The sequence below is a fragment of the Danio aesculapii genome, chromosome 7, assembly GCF_903798145.1.
Source record: "Danio aesculapii chromosome 7, fDanAes4.1, whole genome shotgun sequence".
Lineage (NCBI taxonomy): Eukaryota > Metazoa > Chordata > Actinopteri > Cypriniformes > Danionidae > Danio > Danio aesculapii.
The window spans coordinates 39,828,269-39,842,406 of record NC_079441.1 but is presented as its reverse complement, the minus strand read 5'-3'; the positions used below and the strand labels follow the sequence as shown (position 1 = coordinate 39,842,406).

The 14,138-nt window shown below is 37.2% G+C and overlaps 1 protein-coding gene across 1 annotated transcript; it reads left to right on the top strand.

The window, feature by feature from the left end:
* The first annotated feature begins 10,748 nt into the window (after nt 1–10,748).
* Nucleotides 10,749–13,491, top strand: en2a (engrailed homeobox 2a). Its single transcript, XM_056462889.1, has 2 exons — nt 10,749–11,563; nt 13,165–13,491. The coding sequence occupies exons 1-2, from the start codon at nt 11,083–11,085 to the stop codon at nt 13,479–13,481; spliced, it is 798 nt and encodes a 265-aa protein (XP_056318864.1). The 5' UTR covers nt 10,749–11,082; the 3' UTR covers nt 13,482–13,491.
* The last annotated feature ends 647 nt before the right edge of the window (nt 13,492–14,138 follow it).

Here is a 14,138-nt window from a genome sequence, read left to right as displayed (position 1 = left end):
CGCGTCAGTGTAAAAAGTGTAAATGTGTTTATTATTTAAAAATATTCACAAATACTTGAAAATCAGTTCACAAGTAGCATAAGCATATACCTAAAATTTCCTTCACAGTTCTGTTCAAGATGATTACGGTCAATGAATGAACATTGCACTGACAAGAACAATGACTTATTATGTTACATTAGGGGTTATTAAAACAAAAACGGCTTTAAATAAACATCATTTAAAAGTTGACACAAAAAAACTTGTGAAATAAAGAGTAACTCAAGTATGTTTTAAAGTTACACGAGAATTATATTCAGCCACAGAGCAATACATAAAAAAGTTTCTGATATACTCTGTGTCCATAAGAGGTTGCTCCTAAAGAGTGTCCCTTAAAATGTTCTTTTGTATCAATATTACCACTGGCCAAATAAAGGTACAATCCAAAGATAAAGAACGGCAAAATAACAAAAGAAATGTTTGTGTGTGTTAGTGGATTTTCCACATGTTTGTATGGAGATGACTAGCAGAGGTTTTAACAGGCGTTGAGGATTTAGATTGCTCTTTGGCCCTCGGTAAGGGCCCCCCCACCGCTCTTCTAATGGAAGATGATTCAGTCGAACGGACGAGAAGACAGAATCGCAATTACCCAGACTTATTGAACTCACCCCAGACATTTCTTTGGCTTCTGACTGAACTAGCACAGGAGTACAAGAGGACAGGGAAGTTGAGGAGAGATGACGGGGAGTGGAGGGATGAAAAAAAGAGAAAGAAAAACAGAATGAATTAACGAAAAAGGAATGAGACACTAAGAAATTACAGAATACACGAGCCTTTTTAAAGGTCCTGCACCTGGAAAGCCTTATAGAAGCATGCACAATTAGACAAATCCATAATGAAAACAGAGACAAAATGAACCGCTGTCTTTTTCAACTGACAAAATTATCTTAAATTGGACCGCCAGGCTGTGAAATAATTTCTGCCTCAGTCAACACTGTCACTGATGCCAAAGATTGACGTGTGCATGTTAAGTCAAAATGACAATCTATCTCCATTCTTTCACTCTGTATCTCTCGCTCAGTGTCTCATCACCGTCTCACTCAATCTTTGAGGGTAGCAAGATAATGAATTGAAGAATTAGACCTAATGGGACACAGACCAGTGACGGTGTTACAGGAAGGAGCAAAAAAAAAAAAAGAAAGAAAGAAAAAAAAAAAAAAGAAGACAGCACCATTTCAGTCCAAATTGCCCGCGATGCCATTCAAATGCCAGTTTGGCATTTAAACATGTCTCACCCCTCACAACTGACCAGGACTTCCATTCGCCTCAGTCAGTCTGATTCAACCTTGCCTGTTCTAATTGGTTTACGAATTCTATGGTCGATCACAAGACAAGTTCTCTTATAGTATAGGTGGTGGCAAATTGCTTTTCAGTAAGGAGGGCCAAGGTCAAAGGATTTACACGTATAACAGTAATCAAGGGTGTAACTGTCACTGTAACAAAATCTTTTCTTAAGAATACAATTTAGTTACAGTTTATTGCATTTAGGATTCACACATGATCTAATAAATGCCAAATGGCTCTCAATTAAAAAAAATATTTAGTCAGGAATGCTAGTGATCAGCAGGAACATAAAAGTGAATGATGATGATACAGTCATTTACTGCTGAGGCACTTTATATCAATGTCAAATAATGAAGATTAAAAGTGATATTCTACAGGCATTGTACAAATGAAAATCAAACATACTTCTCTCTTGTGTGCAGTGGAATGAATTTCACAGTTCTGTGACGGCTGCAGTCAGAAAAGTAAATATCAGGTGGTGACACATGAAGCGTCTGATCCGCACAAATCCTTTACAGTGCAAATGAAATACACATGGCATTACTGTCCAGGATTAACTGTCTGCTGACTGCCGTTAGGCCTGCCACTATTACAACCTAATCAACCACATGAAGACACACTCTAATAGTAGGCCTGTGCTGCAAACCCTGTTGTTCAGGGCATCTTTAACTTTGTAATCTATAGGGAGAAAAGCCAATAAATAAATAAGTTAAAAATGAAAAGAAAGATCTATTAATAAAGTTCAACAGGGAACAGAGTAATTCCAGAATATATTATGTCCCTATTCAATTTTTAAACAACAAAAGTTACTTGACTTATAGAAAGAAAAGAATATAAGCTACATTTTTCTACACATTATCACTGCTTTCTGAAAGTCTGCAAACATTTTTTAAATGAAGGATTATTTTCAAATACAGTCAGCGTTCATGTAAAAAAAATCCTGGTTACCTTCATTTTTTTACCTGAATCAAAATAAGCTTATGAATCTGTTGAACTTATATTGTTAAATTAACTTAAAACTGATTGCATAACTTCAAATTAAATCAAATTATGTTAGAATATGATTAATCTACAGTAATTTAATAAATGACAATGAACTAAAAACATATGCTGTCATGCTGTTCATATAATTTTTTACAGTGTGGGCAAAGTTGAAACACACACACACACACACACACGCAATTTGTTTACAAGTTTGTTCATTAAATTATTTGGAAATCCAGGGACATTTACCTTGAGATTAGTGTCTTGCTATTCATTACCAGAGTATTTTATATTTTATGTCATAAAAATTTTGCCTTAATGGACATAAGAAAATAGTTTCACAAGAAATATCAACATGCACTCCTAGAAGTTCACAAATCACCTTTGCAATTAATTAAAATTACTGTAACCAAAAAGCAACAGCTATTAAAAGATTATCAAAATGCAATGAACAACAAAACCCTAAAATTACAGACAGACAAAAATAATAATAATAATAATAATAATAATAATAATAATAACAGCAACAACAACAATAATAATTTATATTTAGCATTTAATTTTTCGCGGGAAATTCTATTATTTATTCTCCGAATTTAAATGCATGATTAAGGCCCAAACAAACCAGCAATTATTAAAATCTTTGCTGAACCATGTTTTAATTCTCCGTAGATCTACAAAGCCTGCATGTCCACTACCCATTCACCGTCATTAAACGTTCACCTTTCATGAGAGCAGCAGAAGGAAAGAAAAGCGGGCGGTCTAGACTGAACACAATAGTGAAACGGACATGAAAACCTTTAAATCTAACCCACGGGAGCATCACTTCCACCCCTTACTTCCGCCCTATAATTCGTTATTAAACAATTATCGGGACGGTCACCTTCATCCAAACGTCATCTTACCCGTTTTAGTTCAGCGGAGTCATTTTAGCCATCCGAAAATTCAATACAGCCTACCTTTATGGCAAGTCGAATTTAAATATGGTAAAACAAATCTTAATTCTTCAGAACCGCTGTGCACAGATTCTTTTTTTACTTTGACAAGTGATGTCAAATTTATGAATCCCAAAAGGGAGGCAGCTTATACAGCCTACCGGAATATTCCTAAATTGAATGAAGAATACAGAGAAGTGCAAAAACAGGGAAGTGGGGATAAATAGATTAGTGCGTGTGAAAGATGGTGAAATGACGCATTCCCCATCACAAAGCAGGAGCAGCTGTGGACGGAGCAGGTTCCGGTCGAGTACAGACGCACAAAAGAGGACTCCAACTTTCTCAGAGGGGCACTGGAAGGGACACTGGGGTAAATAAAAAAAATACCCCAGCCAGTCTGAAAATATCTGAGATAAAAATTCTATTTTGCATTCAAAACTTTAAACGCAGTCGAAAAAAAAACATCCTGAGACCTTAAACAGCAATTCCCATCATGTTCATGTCTAGCCATGATTGGCAACTGGTAAAGGGCCTCGTTTCAGGAAGCCCTTTCGTCTCAGCTGTGGTCAAAATAAATATCTTAGGGGTTAGGTTAAAGGTGGGGCACGCGACACATGGAATCAGCCTCTTCTCTAGACTATATATACATGCTGAATCTGAAGATATGATTAGTGATGCCACACACGAAGACAATTCAACCTGTTTTCTGTCCTCAAGCAGTAGTGCAAGCACAAACTCCAAGTTTAAGAATTGCCTAAAATTGGATACAAAACTTTATTTCACCATTTTAGGCTTGTTTTATTACATTATATTAACCAACATTATATTAGCCATTTTATTAATTAGTCAACGTGTCACATTTTATGAGTTGTATGATGATATACTAAGGTAGATGTAACATGTTTGTGTAATTGTATACTAGCAGTTACTATAAATGAGTGAATCGCTAAAGGGAATTAAGCAACAAGTGCACAGTAAGGTGGAAGTGGGCAAAGTGTTCAGCGACAAGTGATTACCGGGCTAGTCACGCGCCACACTTGTCGCAGGGGTCGTAAACAATCACAAGCGCGCGAAACAGGTGCCAATGGAATTCGAAGCATCTAAACTCCCGCGAAGAAACCAGGATAGCGCCATGCGACCCACCCAGGTTGTGCAGCCATCGGCACAGGTAACATATATGGACCAAGTGCGTTTTAATGCAATTTGCATTGTTTCTTAGCGTTTTGCGGATTTATTTTCGCATACCCATTTATACATTACAGCTGTCTTTTTTTTAAACAAGGACGCAAATCTTTAAAACTATTTATGTGTATAGCCACCACTAGGTGTTTATTCGTTTCAAGTGAGATGTTCAATACTTGAAGGGTTCACATACAACATTAACATTTATTCATAATTAGAAAGGGACGGACCTTTGCTCTGCATATGGATGGAATTTTTTGAAAAGCAGCTGTTTGATTTAATATTATCGTCATTCGAAAAAAATGATATTTGGCTCTATGCTGTGTCAGTAGACTACCTACACGTGATGAATAACCTCCAGAGAAACCACAGCGTAAAACATTCTACAGATTAGTATGGAACCTTTAAATACGAGAGGAGAAGATTACTGTGAGAAGAATTACATTGTTACAAAGTTGCAACAAAGTTACAACGATTACTGCTCCCTATTTAGCAGAATTACTGAGAAAAATTACAATGTTACTAAATTTCAACAAAGTTACAATGATTACTGCTCCATATTTAGCAGAATTATAAGAATAATAATGTTAGAATGTTGTAACTAAGAATTATAATGTTTTTATTATTTTACGTTATAATAAAGTTACAATGCTGCTATATATTTACTCCAGAATTAGTTTTACTTGAGAGATTAATTTAACTTTAAACGACATATAACGGCTATGTGTAATTTGAAATATTTAATATTATATTAAAACGGGTAGTCTTTTCATATAAACTAGAACATGACCATGAAACGAAACTTGCTTTATTATTAACGAATTCTGATTTCATGTTGATTCCAAGTGTTTGGTTGGAAAAATTAGACACATTCTCTAAACAGAAATTAAGGACAACGAATAGTGTGTTAAATAAAAATTTCAATTATGTTTTAATTTTATGGAATTTTTAGATTTAAACAATTTAATGAAAATACAAATTTGATATAGGGGGAAATATTCTACCATGTAATCTCATACTTCTCATTAAACTAAGGATGTGCAGATTACTTCATTAGACTGTTTAACAAACATGTCATTGGTCTTAGTAAAATTAGAAAACGAAAACAGTAAAAGACTAAACTGTCCACAGAAAAGCAAGCTTTTAATTTATACATGTATATAACACCGAATAAATCAACTGAATAATTAGCCTAACAAAAATTATTTATCACAGCAGAGCATTCATTCGTGGATTCCTGTCATGGTTAACAGATTAATATATACTTAATATAATATTATTTAAAAAAATTACGAATATTAAAATATATAAAATATAACTTTTATATTACATTATGTTAAATAAATGCGTCTTATTTTTTCTTTTGTTTCCTTAAAAAAAAGTTAATATTTTTCTAAACACAACTTACGAATCCATACTAAACATAATTATATTTTTAAAGCTAGCTTTTTTAACACAAGATTTCCACTTTCGTATACTGGCAACTGGTCTCAAAGCAATTTGAGAAAATGCGTTTGATCCGTGATGTTAATGAAATATAATATGGGCTGACATGTCTGAGAGGCACTCTAAATGTGAGTTTTCACGGAGAGCAAATGCTTGGTATTTGTGAAAGTGAAAATGCACCTGTGGCACTTTCTTGTATATGAAAAGCCATCCGATATTAGACATGTCTGAAAATATTTTGAGCATCATCAATGATTTTTAACGTCAACTGCAGGGAAAAGGGCTCTTCTTAAGCACGCAAAACCGTTTTGTCCCGTTTCACTGAAATCTTCAAGGTTGGATGACTGGCGAGAGATGGCCTACAAAACTAAAGCTTTGACTGTCAATGAAGCCATTTTCTCCCAAAAGAGTCTCAAGATGGGAGCAGCATTCAATTAACTTGATCCCATCTAAAGAGCCTTAATTAGGTTTGTGGAGGACGCCACATGCACGGTGGGTCAGGGACAACAAGACTGAAGCAGACTTATTTACGCCAGGACGATCAGACGCTTTAGAATTAAAGGAATTAAAACCTATCAACTCTATCCTCACGGCGTTTTCAAAGTGTCCACTCTGCTAGGATCCGGACCCCGACAGTTCCCTGCTTTGAAGGGGGAATCTGGATTTAAAACAAGCAGCAGCTATCAGTCACGCATGTCGACCAATACCCGAAGAGATACAGGTTTCACTTTTTTATTATTGGACCAGATTTTGTGCGGTGGATTAAAGACAGCCTATTGCAAAAAATAATTTCTGACGCGTTGATTTGCATTCGTCAGGTATGGAAACGCCAATCTTGAATATTAGAATATTAGATCCTAAATAGAATATTTGAATTTAAAATATCTTTAAAATCTTTACGAAGAAACATATACTGGTGTAACATTCAAAATAACTGTCACCACCATGTCATTGCAGATCCTAGACTTTTGGTTGGCTGGGTTGGATCCTGCCATGCATGGTGTCAGGACTCATATCGCAGGCGTGCTTTGACTGACCGTGTTCGTGTAAGTGTTTGTGTATCTTTGAGAGCTAGAGAGTGAGAGAGTTGAGGGGGGTGTGTTATCCTTTATATCAGACTGCAAGCTCTATGATCACCAGGGCTCGCGCACACACACGCACATACACTCACCAGCGCGTCCATTCACAAACCGAGGCAGCGCGTCAGCATCTATTGTAGTGACTGAACTAGCGGCATATACGCAAGGGCATAACAGCCTAAAGATTACACACTGAGGGTCAAACAAGGCATTACTGGGATAAACTGATACAAAACATCCATTCACATAAAACTACTGTACACTCTGACCTCATACTCTTATATCACTAGCTCTAGGGACTTCGACAGGTCATTGGTCTTTCCAATAGCAGAAAGGAAAGCATTTATTTAGAACATTATTTGGTGGTGGTGTTTTTTTAATCTACATATTGAGACAATGGGTGTCTTTTGCTGGTATGCTCGGTTGATCAACCGATGCATTTTAAGTGGCTTAATCTGTATTTCATCTGAAAACTATGCTTTTATCCTTTATTTTTAAATACATACGCCCTCTTTTGACTTTTATCGACGTGAAGGCCTTGGGCATCTCTGTTAGTTCAATTGGGTGTTGGTTGGAAAGCACTTTTGCATTCAAAGTGTAATAAATGCTCTTTTAAATTCTCTTTTAAACTTGAATATTGCTGTGCTATGCGTTTTGCCTATTTTCATTAATATTTATCCACTTAATTTGAATTGCTCTATATGGACGATATAGACCTTGACTGTTTCATAGAAACGTAAAACGTCTACATAAATTTTATTAAATATGACATTTAATTGACAGATTAAATGGGATAAAAGATATTGATACTGGAACAAAAGACAACATTGAAAATACAAAAGACTGTCACTGACACCAGTGTTTACAAATTCAACCCCCCTATTGGAAGCTCTAACATTATCTTAATGTTTTGGTTTATTGGTAGATTATTTAAAATTCGGTGGAAAAAAAGGTGGAAAGCCAGAATTCCAATTAAATATGTAGTCCCGTATGTAGACAATATTCAATTCTTAAAATTTCATTGAGAGGTGAATTGACTACCGTGTTTCAATACTTTGGAATGGAATGGAAAAGCTCGAATGTGTTATTGAATAAGGATACGTCAATGAAATGTCCCCCGGGGTATAGGCTATGCATTTGGAGAACGCCATACACAGGAAGCGCACGTGAACCTGCCCGTGCGCACGGCTAATGCTACACTGACAAAACAAAAGACGCAAAGAATAGTGCCATATCATGGCAAATATAAACATCAAATGTATTACTTTTAACTTATGCCCAGGGTTTTGCAAGTGGCACCAGTGCAGTTATGGTTGACAAAGAACAAGAGCACCAAAAGCTCTGATAATTAACGTGATATGAAACACCAGAATAAAAAAAAAAATAATAAGATGAGGTACAGGATTTACATTTGATAAATTGATTAGATGCATGCATCATATACCCTTGCTGTACACCAATAGTAAAGCTATACGTGCTTGCATCGCTTAACCTGTGTTCTGTTGTTATGGGAGGGGGCGCCTCATATTGGTTGAGTGAAATCACAGGATAGGCTACATACAGTAGAGGATGAAGCAGCAGATCTAGAGGGTAAAGGAGGAGACAGGGATGGTTCATTTACAGAATCTCTTATAGCCCATCAATGATTTGTTGAACTTATGTGTTTTTGTTATTCTGCAATACTAATAATGCTCGCTCGATATAAATATAAATATTTATGCATTTCTGATAATGAATTGTTCTATTCACAAAAGAGAAATAACTGCGTAAAATTTAACTCAACCAAAACAGAGTGAGCCTTTCAACGCTGTGGCGAAAGAGAAACGAAACAGAGGGCAGGCCACGGCGCTTACGAATTTTCAACCGCTCCATTGTCTTTCACCAATTCCGCGCGTGGAGTCTATGGTTAATATCTGTAGCTGATTAAAAATCGTTATAGAAGAATATCCACTGTCATTAAGGCCAAAGCATCCTTGAAGACCCTTAGATTAGCGCCGAGTCCATTTCCACTTTTGAGAAAAGATGTATACAACAGGCCGGTGGCTATTGTGGCAACCGCCATGGTCTATTCAAATGGCTGTTGTCGGGGGATCTTCATCGAGCAACAATAGAGCACGAGTATGAATGTATGCTAGCCAATATAAAAACATGACATGTAAAAATACGTTTTAACCAGTTTATTCCCTTAAATAACAATCAATGCTTCACAGCTAAACAGCGGCAACCGAAATATAGCAAATATTTATATTCTGACGGTATTTTAAATACTTTTTTATTAAATGGAGAAATAATCAATGAAGATGGGAAATAGGTATGCCTTGTTAGTTAAAGGTGGTTAGGCAGATGAAATGCACTAATTTGATGAGACTGCACGGTGTTGGCTCGCCAGAGAAACTTCTAATGAGCATGCAATCATAGAAGGCCTCTTGAGAAACCTCTTTAGTTAAAAAAAGCCATACTGCACGTTCAATAGCAGAAGCTAGACTTACCATCTATACTGCCAGTTACAACAGGATGATGTCTTTACAAAATGTCATATTAAGGGTGCAAGAACACAAGTCTATGTGAACCATTGATTTATGTTGATTTCTATGTGATATGCAGTAAAGGTCGCAGTCTATGCACCTCACTGCTATGGCGTCATTCATCACACACATAACGACTCTATGTTGAATTACTGCGAATAAAGAAATGAAATGAATCGCAAATCAAATGCGCGCGATGACAGATTTGCTGCTCCATGGTACATACAGAAAGCCTAGAAACGAACCATCTGCATCGCCATCTGCAATAATACAAGGTTTCAGCCTCTTCAACAGTGCATATGCTCTAGTTGAGGGTTATGAAGAACAGAAATAAAAAAATAGTTCTACTTCATTTTTTGGCGTGCCAATACGCAGATTGGTACTCTTTAATGAAAAATAGTTTCCGTCCAAAGATAAGAGCGTCCATTCGTTACATTAAAATATGTTCTTCTAGACAGACGAAGTACTCTGTTTGCTTCAGTCATAGTTTATTTTTTTCTAATTAATGTGCAGTGTAAAGCGCGAAAATAGCGCGTACTCGTGATTCTGTACGAAGAATCACGATTTTTTTCATCGCTGTATATCATGTGAATTTGTGTACCATTCGCAATACTAACCAACTTGCATATCTGAAAGTAAATACTCTACACGTCCTTATCGAAAACAACAGTAACGTTTACTGCGGTTTGGAAACAGTAAGCACTCCATTGAGGAAACGATTTCTCCTTTACTCGTTTGGCTTGACGCATTCTGTTTTGCAAAGCCTACAATTTTTTTCGACTTTATCAAAACTGAAACAAATTAATGACAAAACTTTTCGCATATACTAAAACGTAACAATACTGACAATAAACTAGTGCAAAAAAACGCTAATCTGGAAAAAAAAAACAAATAAATCTGCGGTTTCGTGAGTGCGTTCAGAGAGTGAGTTGCCTTGACCAAACTCAACCTAATTATAGAAAAACATGCATAGCAATAATAATTACGCTACATGCAAACCTCTGAATAAGAAGGAAAATCGTGAAGATCGTGTTGAGTATGCAGGCTGCGTTTTTGGCACTGCCCGAATTTGTATTTTGGTGAAGCACTGTGTCTTTAAAAGTGCAAGGATGAGTGTTGTCTGTTACTCTCGAATCAGGGGCATGTGATCAGCTCCAGCATATTCTATTGGCCAAAGGCACGTGTCTAGGATACCGGAGTGTAACGTCACTGGGGGCTCGTATTAAAAATAAGAACAAAAATCCGGAGTGAAAGTATTTCAGGAGCAGTTAGGAGCCCCACTTCTCTGTCCTCAGAGTAGCCACTGAAGCCTCGCTGGTTGCACTGCGCAGAAAACCAATAGCACCAAACTGGCAAGTTACGGTTCATCAACCTTAAACTGCAAACATTCTGTGTTTGAAAGGCGTAACTATGTTTTTCCTTTGTGACCACGGTGCGCAAAGGCTTTTTACTGTCGCTAAAACTCACTGACAGTTTTTTGGCCGGTTTTGATTTTTTTCCCCTGAAGTGAACAAAGTGGACGGAGTCGCCCGTGGAGTGGGGTGCGACTGCCAGAGTGCGGGAGAGCGATAAAGGGTTAAGAACGGAAGGTGGAAAGTGCGTCTCAGCATGGATGAGAATGAGCAGAGCGCAAGAGACGTGGAACAGCGAGGAGCGTCGGACGAGTCCAACAGTGCCATACGACCCCTTCTGCAAGCTCCAGGAAACCTGCAGCTGCCCCACCGAATCACAAACTTCTTCATCGACAACATCCTGCGACCAGATTTTGGCCGTAAGAAAGAAGCAAATATCACGCGCTATGAGGATAATCACGGCGCACGAGAGAATCACAACCCTACGGGTCCTAGCACGGGACAGGTGGGAAGTACTGTACCGGTGGAAGGAGCTTCCACAACGAATACGAGCAGCGAAGGAAAGGAGGCAGAGACAGAGAGCGAAGAACCCCTGAAGCCCCGCGGGGAGAATGTGGATCAGTGCTTGGGTTCAGAATCGGATAGTTCACAGAGCAATTCAAACGGACAGACTGGTCAGGGTATGCTGTGGCCCGCTTGGGTTTACTGCACACGCTACTCGGACAGGCCGTCGTCAGGTACGCTTACCTCTATTTTCTTATAGCATGTGCCAAAAAACAGTTACATTTATGCAAAGCACTACAAGTTATAATTGCACTATATTTAATTCTAATCACGTATATCCATCAAATTTTGGGGGTCAATTTCTAAAACTAACCCCCAAGTGATGAAAATATGTTATATTGGTACAAAAATGTACAGTTCACTAAATATTTTGGTTATTTACATTTTGCACAAATTTTATGTATCTGAACAATTATGGGCGACTAACATATTATGATTGTATCTATATAATTATATAAAACGACAAAAAGTCCCAAAAAAACAATAGCCTAAGATGTTTAGGCCGTCAACATAAACGTCCAGGAAATGTAGTTTCAACAATTTAAATTTTTATTGTTGCTCTTGCTTATTATTATTATTTTTATGTATTTATTTTACTTGTGGAGTGATAATGATAATGTGTTTGGTTGTCATATTAACGAAGAGAATGAGAAACAGATGAGAAACTGATTTGCTTTCAATAATACCAAAAAAAAAAAAGAAATTCTAAAGAAATGCAATATTAACGCTGAACTGGTGTAAAAATAGATTTTTTTTTGGTTTTGCCCTGTAAGCCTTTCTTCTTTGTTGATATTTCATTAGCATATTTTTTTTACAATAGAACAGGTCTCGTATTTAATATATACCAAATAGCATTTGTTAATGGATTTTGCAGTGATTTTGTAAATTAATTTAACTAAAACTGAATTGTAATATTTAAGAAAATGTCCACAGTAAACGCCAATAATGTAGCAAACTCGAGCATGAATGGTCATGTACACCAGTCCATTCAATTTATTTATTTATTTTACTTTTGGAAATATATAACATTTCAGTTACTGCTGTGCTGGTTGGTTGATATTTATGTGACAGTATTTCATGAGTAGCTTATATGCTTCAATTTTTGTTTAGGCAAATTATTCGGCCTGCTTACTATATGCTGTGAAAAAAAAATTGCGCCGAAATTTCATTTGATTTTCGCGTCAATTTAACTATTCAAGCTATTTAACGTCAATGCCTTCTCGATTTTTATACTAAAACATTCTTGAAAATATTTTGCAACTGTAGTCGGAGCTCTTTCCAACGAGTAAACCAGATTTTATTTTGTTTAGTTTCTTAGAGTGCTCTACCACCACGAGCCATAAACATTACAACGACGAATGGGTTAATTCCAAGTATGGTCGCCATATAACCTCACTCAATGCATTTCTATACCTAAAAAATGGACCTTTAACAAAAAAAATTCTTATATAGAGCAATGCGCGAATCCCTCATCAATATTCCGCTTCATCTCTGAGGTTTCCCGCATTAGCTATTAATGTAGCATTCACTGGACTACATAGCTTTAAAGAGAGAGGGAGAGGGAGAGAGAGATCCATAGGCTAGGCTACTGCTCACACCCAAGCGTGACGCAAAATAAATAAATAAATAAAAGCAAAGCCTACGTAAAACAGACTCATAAATTACAGCACTCACATCAGACTATGCATGAACACAAATGCATATTAAATTTAGCTTGATGCACAGTGTGTGCTTCGCGTTTTTAAACGACTTGTTGTTTCACTGGTACACGCAGGTCCCAGGTCTCGTAAACCAAAGAAGAAAGCCGCAAGTAAAGAAGACAAACGACCACGCACGGCCTTCACGGCGGAGCAGCTTCAGAGACTCAAGGCCGAGTTCCAGACCAACCGCTACCTGACCGAGCAGCGGCGGCAGAGTCTGGCGCAGGAACTGGGCCTCAACGAATCTCAGATTAAAATCTGGTTCCAAAACAAGCGGGCCAAAATCAAAAAGGCCAGCGGCGTCAAGAACGGTCTGGCAATACACCTGATGGCACAGGGACTGTACAACCACAGCACCACGTCAAAGGAGGACAAATCAGACAGTGACTGAGGCAGAGAGAGCGGGGAGGGGGAGGTGATGGGTGGGGTGGACCGGGTGGGGGGGGGCAAGGCTATATTTACAATGCAATAATTCAAAAGAATAAAGGGCCAGTTAATAAATATACCAGCATTACTGACGTTAAAATAGAGGCTATATCGAATTATGTCAAAGTACATTTATTGAATACAATTCTCTTATGAAATAATGGTCAAATTATTTCAAAAATAGGCTATAGGTGCCGTTGTTTGCACTTGGATAGAGTATCTATCTTTAGAAACAAGTGTTCCTATCGCTCTTCTTTGTCATGTTGTCACCAGAACCAAGCGCTATTAGCGCAATGGGCGTTTATATATATACATTTATAAGTTTATGTGAGAGAAAAAAAACATTGCGCGAAACCTTGCTTAAGTCCAAAGAGTCTTTTCTGCTGCATCCAGGCAACTGTGAGTACTATGGAATGCGTTAGACTTGTTTTATTTCCACGTTTTTCGTATTATTTGGTTTGATGTTTGATACGAAATGGACGCAGCAATCGTTCGGATCTCAGCAGGATTTTTTAACTAACAGAAAAAGGAAACTGAGAAGAATCACTGTCCTTTTTTATTGTAAATATGTTCACAGTATTAGCCTGGCTAATTTAAATGAGTGAAATGGAGGAGGAAATCA

Coding starts and splice junctions, on each gene's coding strand:
- en2a (XM_056462889.1), top strand. CDS start 11,083: ATGGATGAGAATGAGCAGAGCGCAAGAGACGTGGAACAGCGAGGAGCG. Junction 11,564..13,164: donor CTCGGACAGGCCGTCGTCAG/GTACGCTTACCT, acceptor TGGTACACGCAG/GTCCCAGGTCTCGTAAACCA.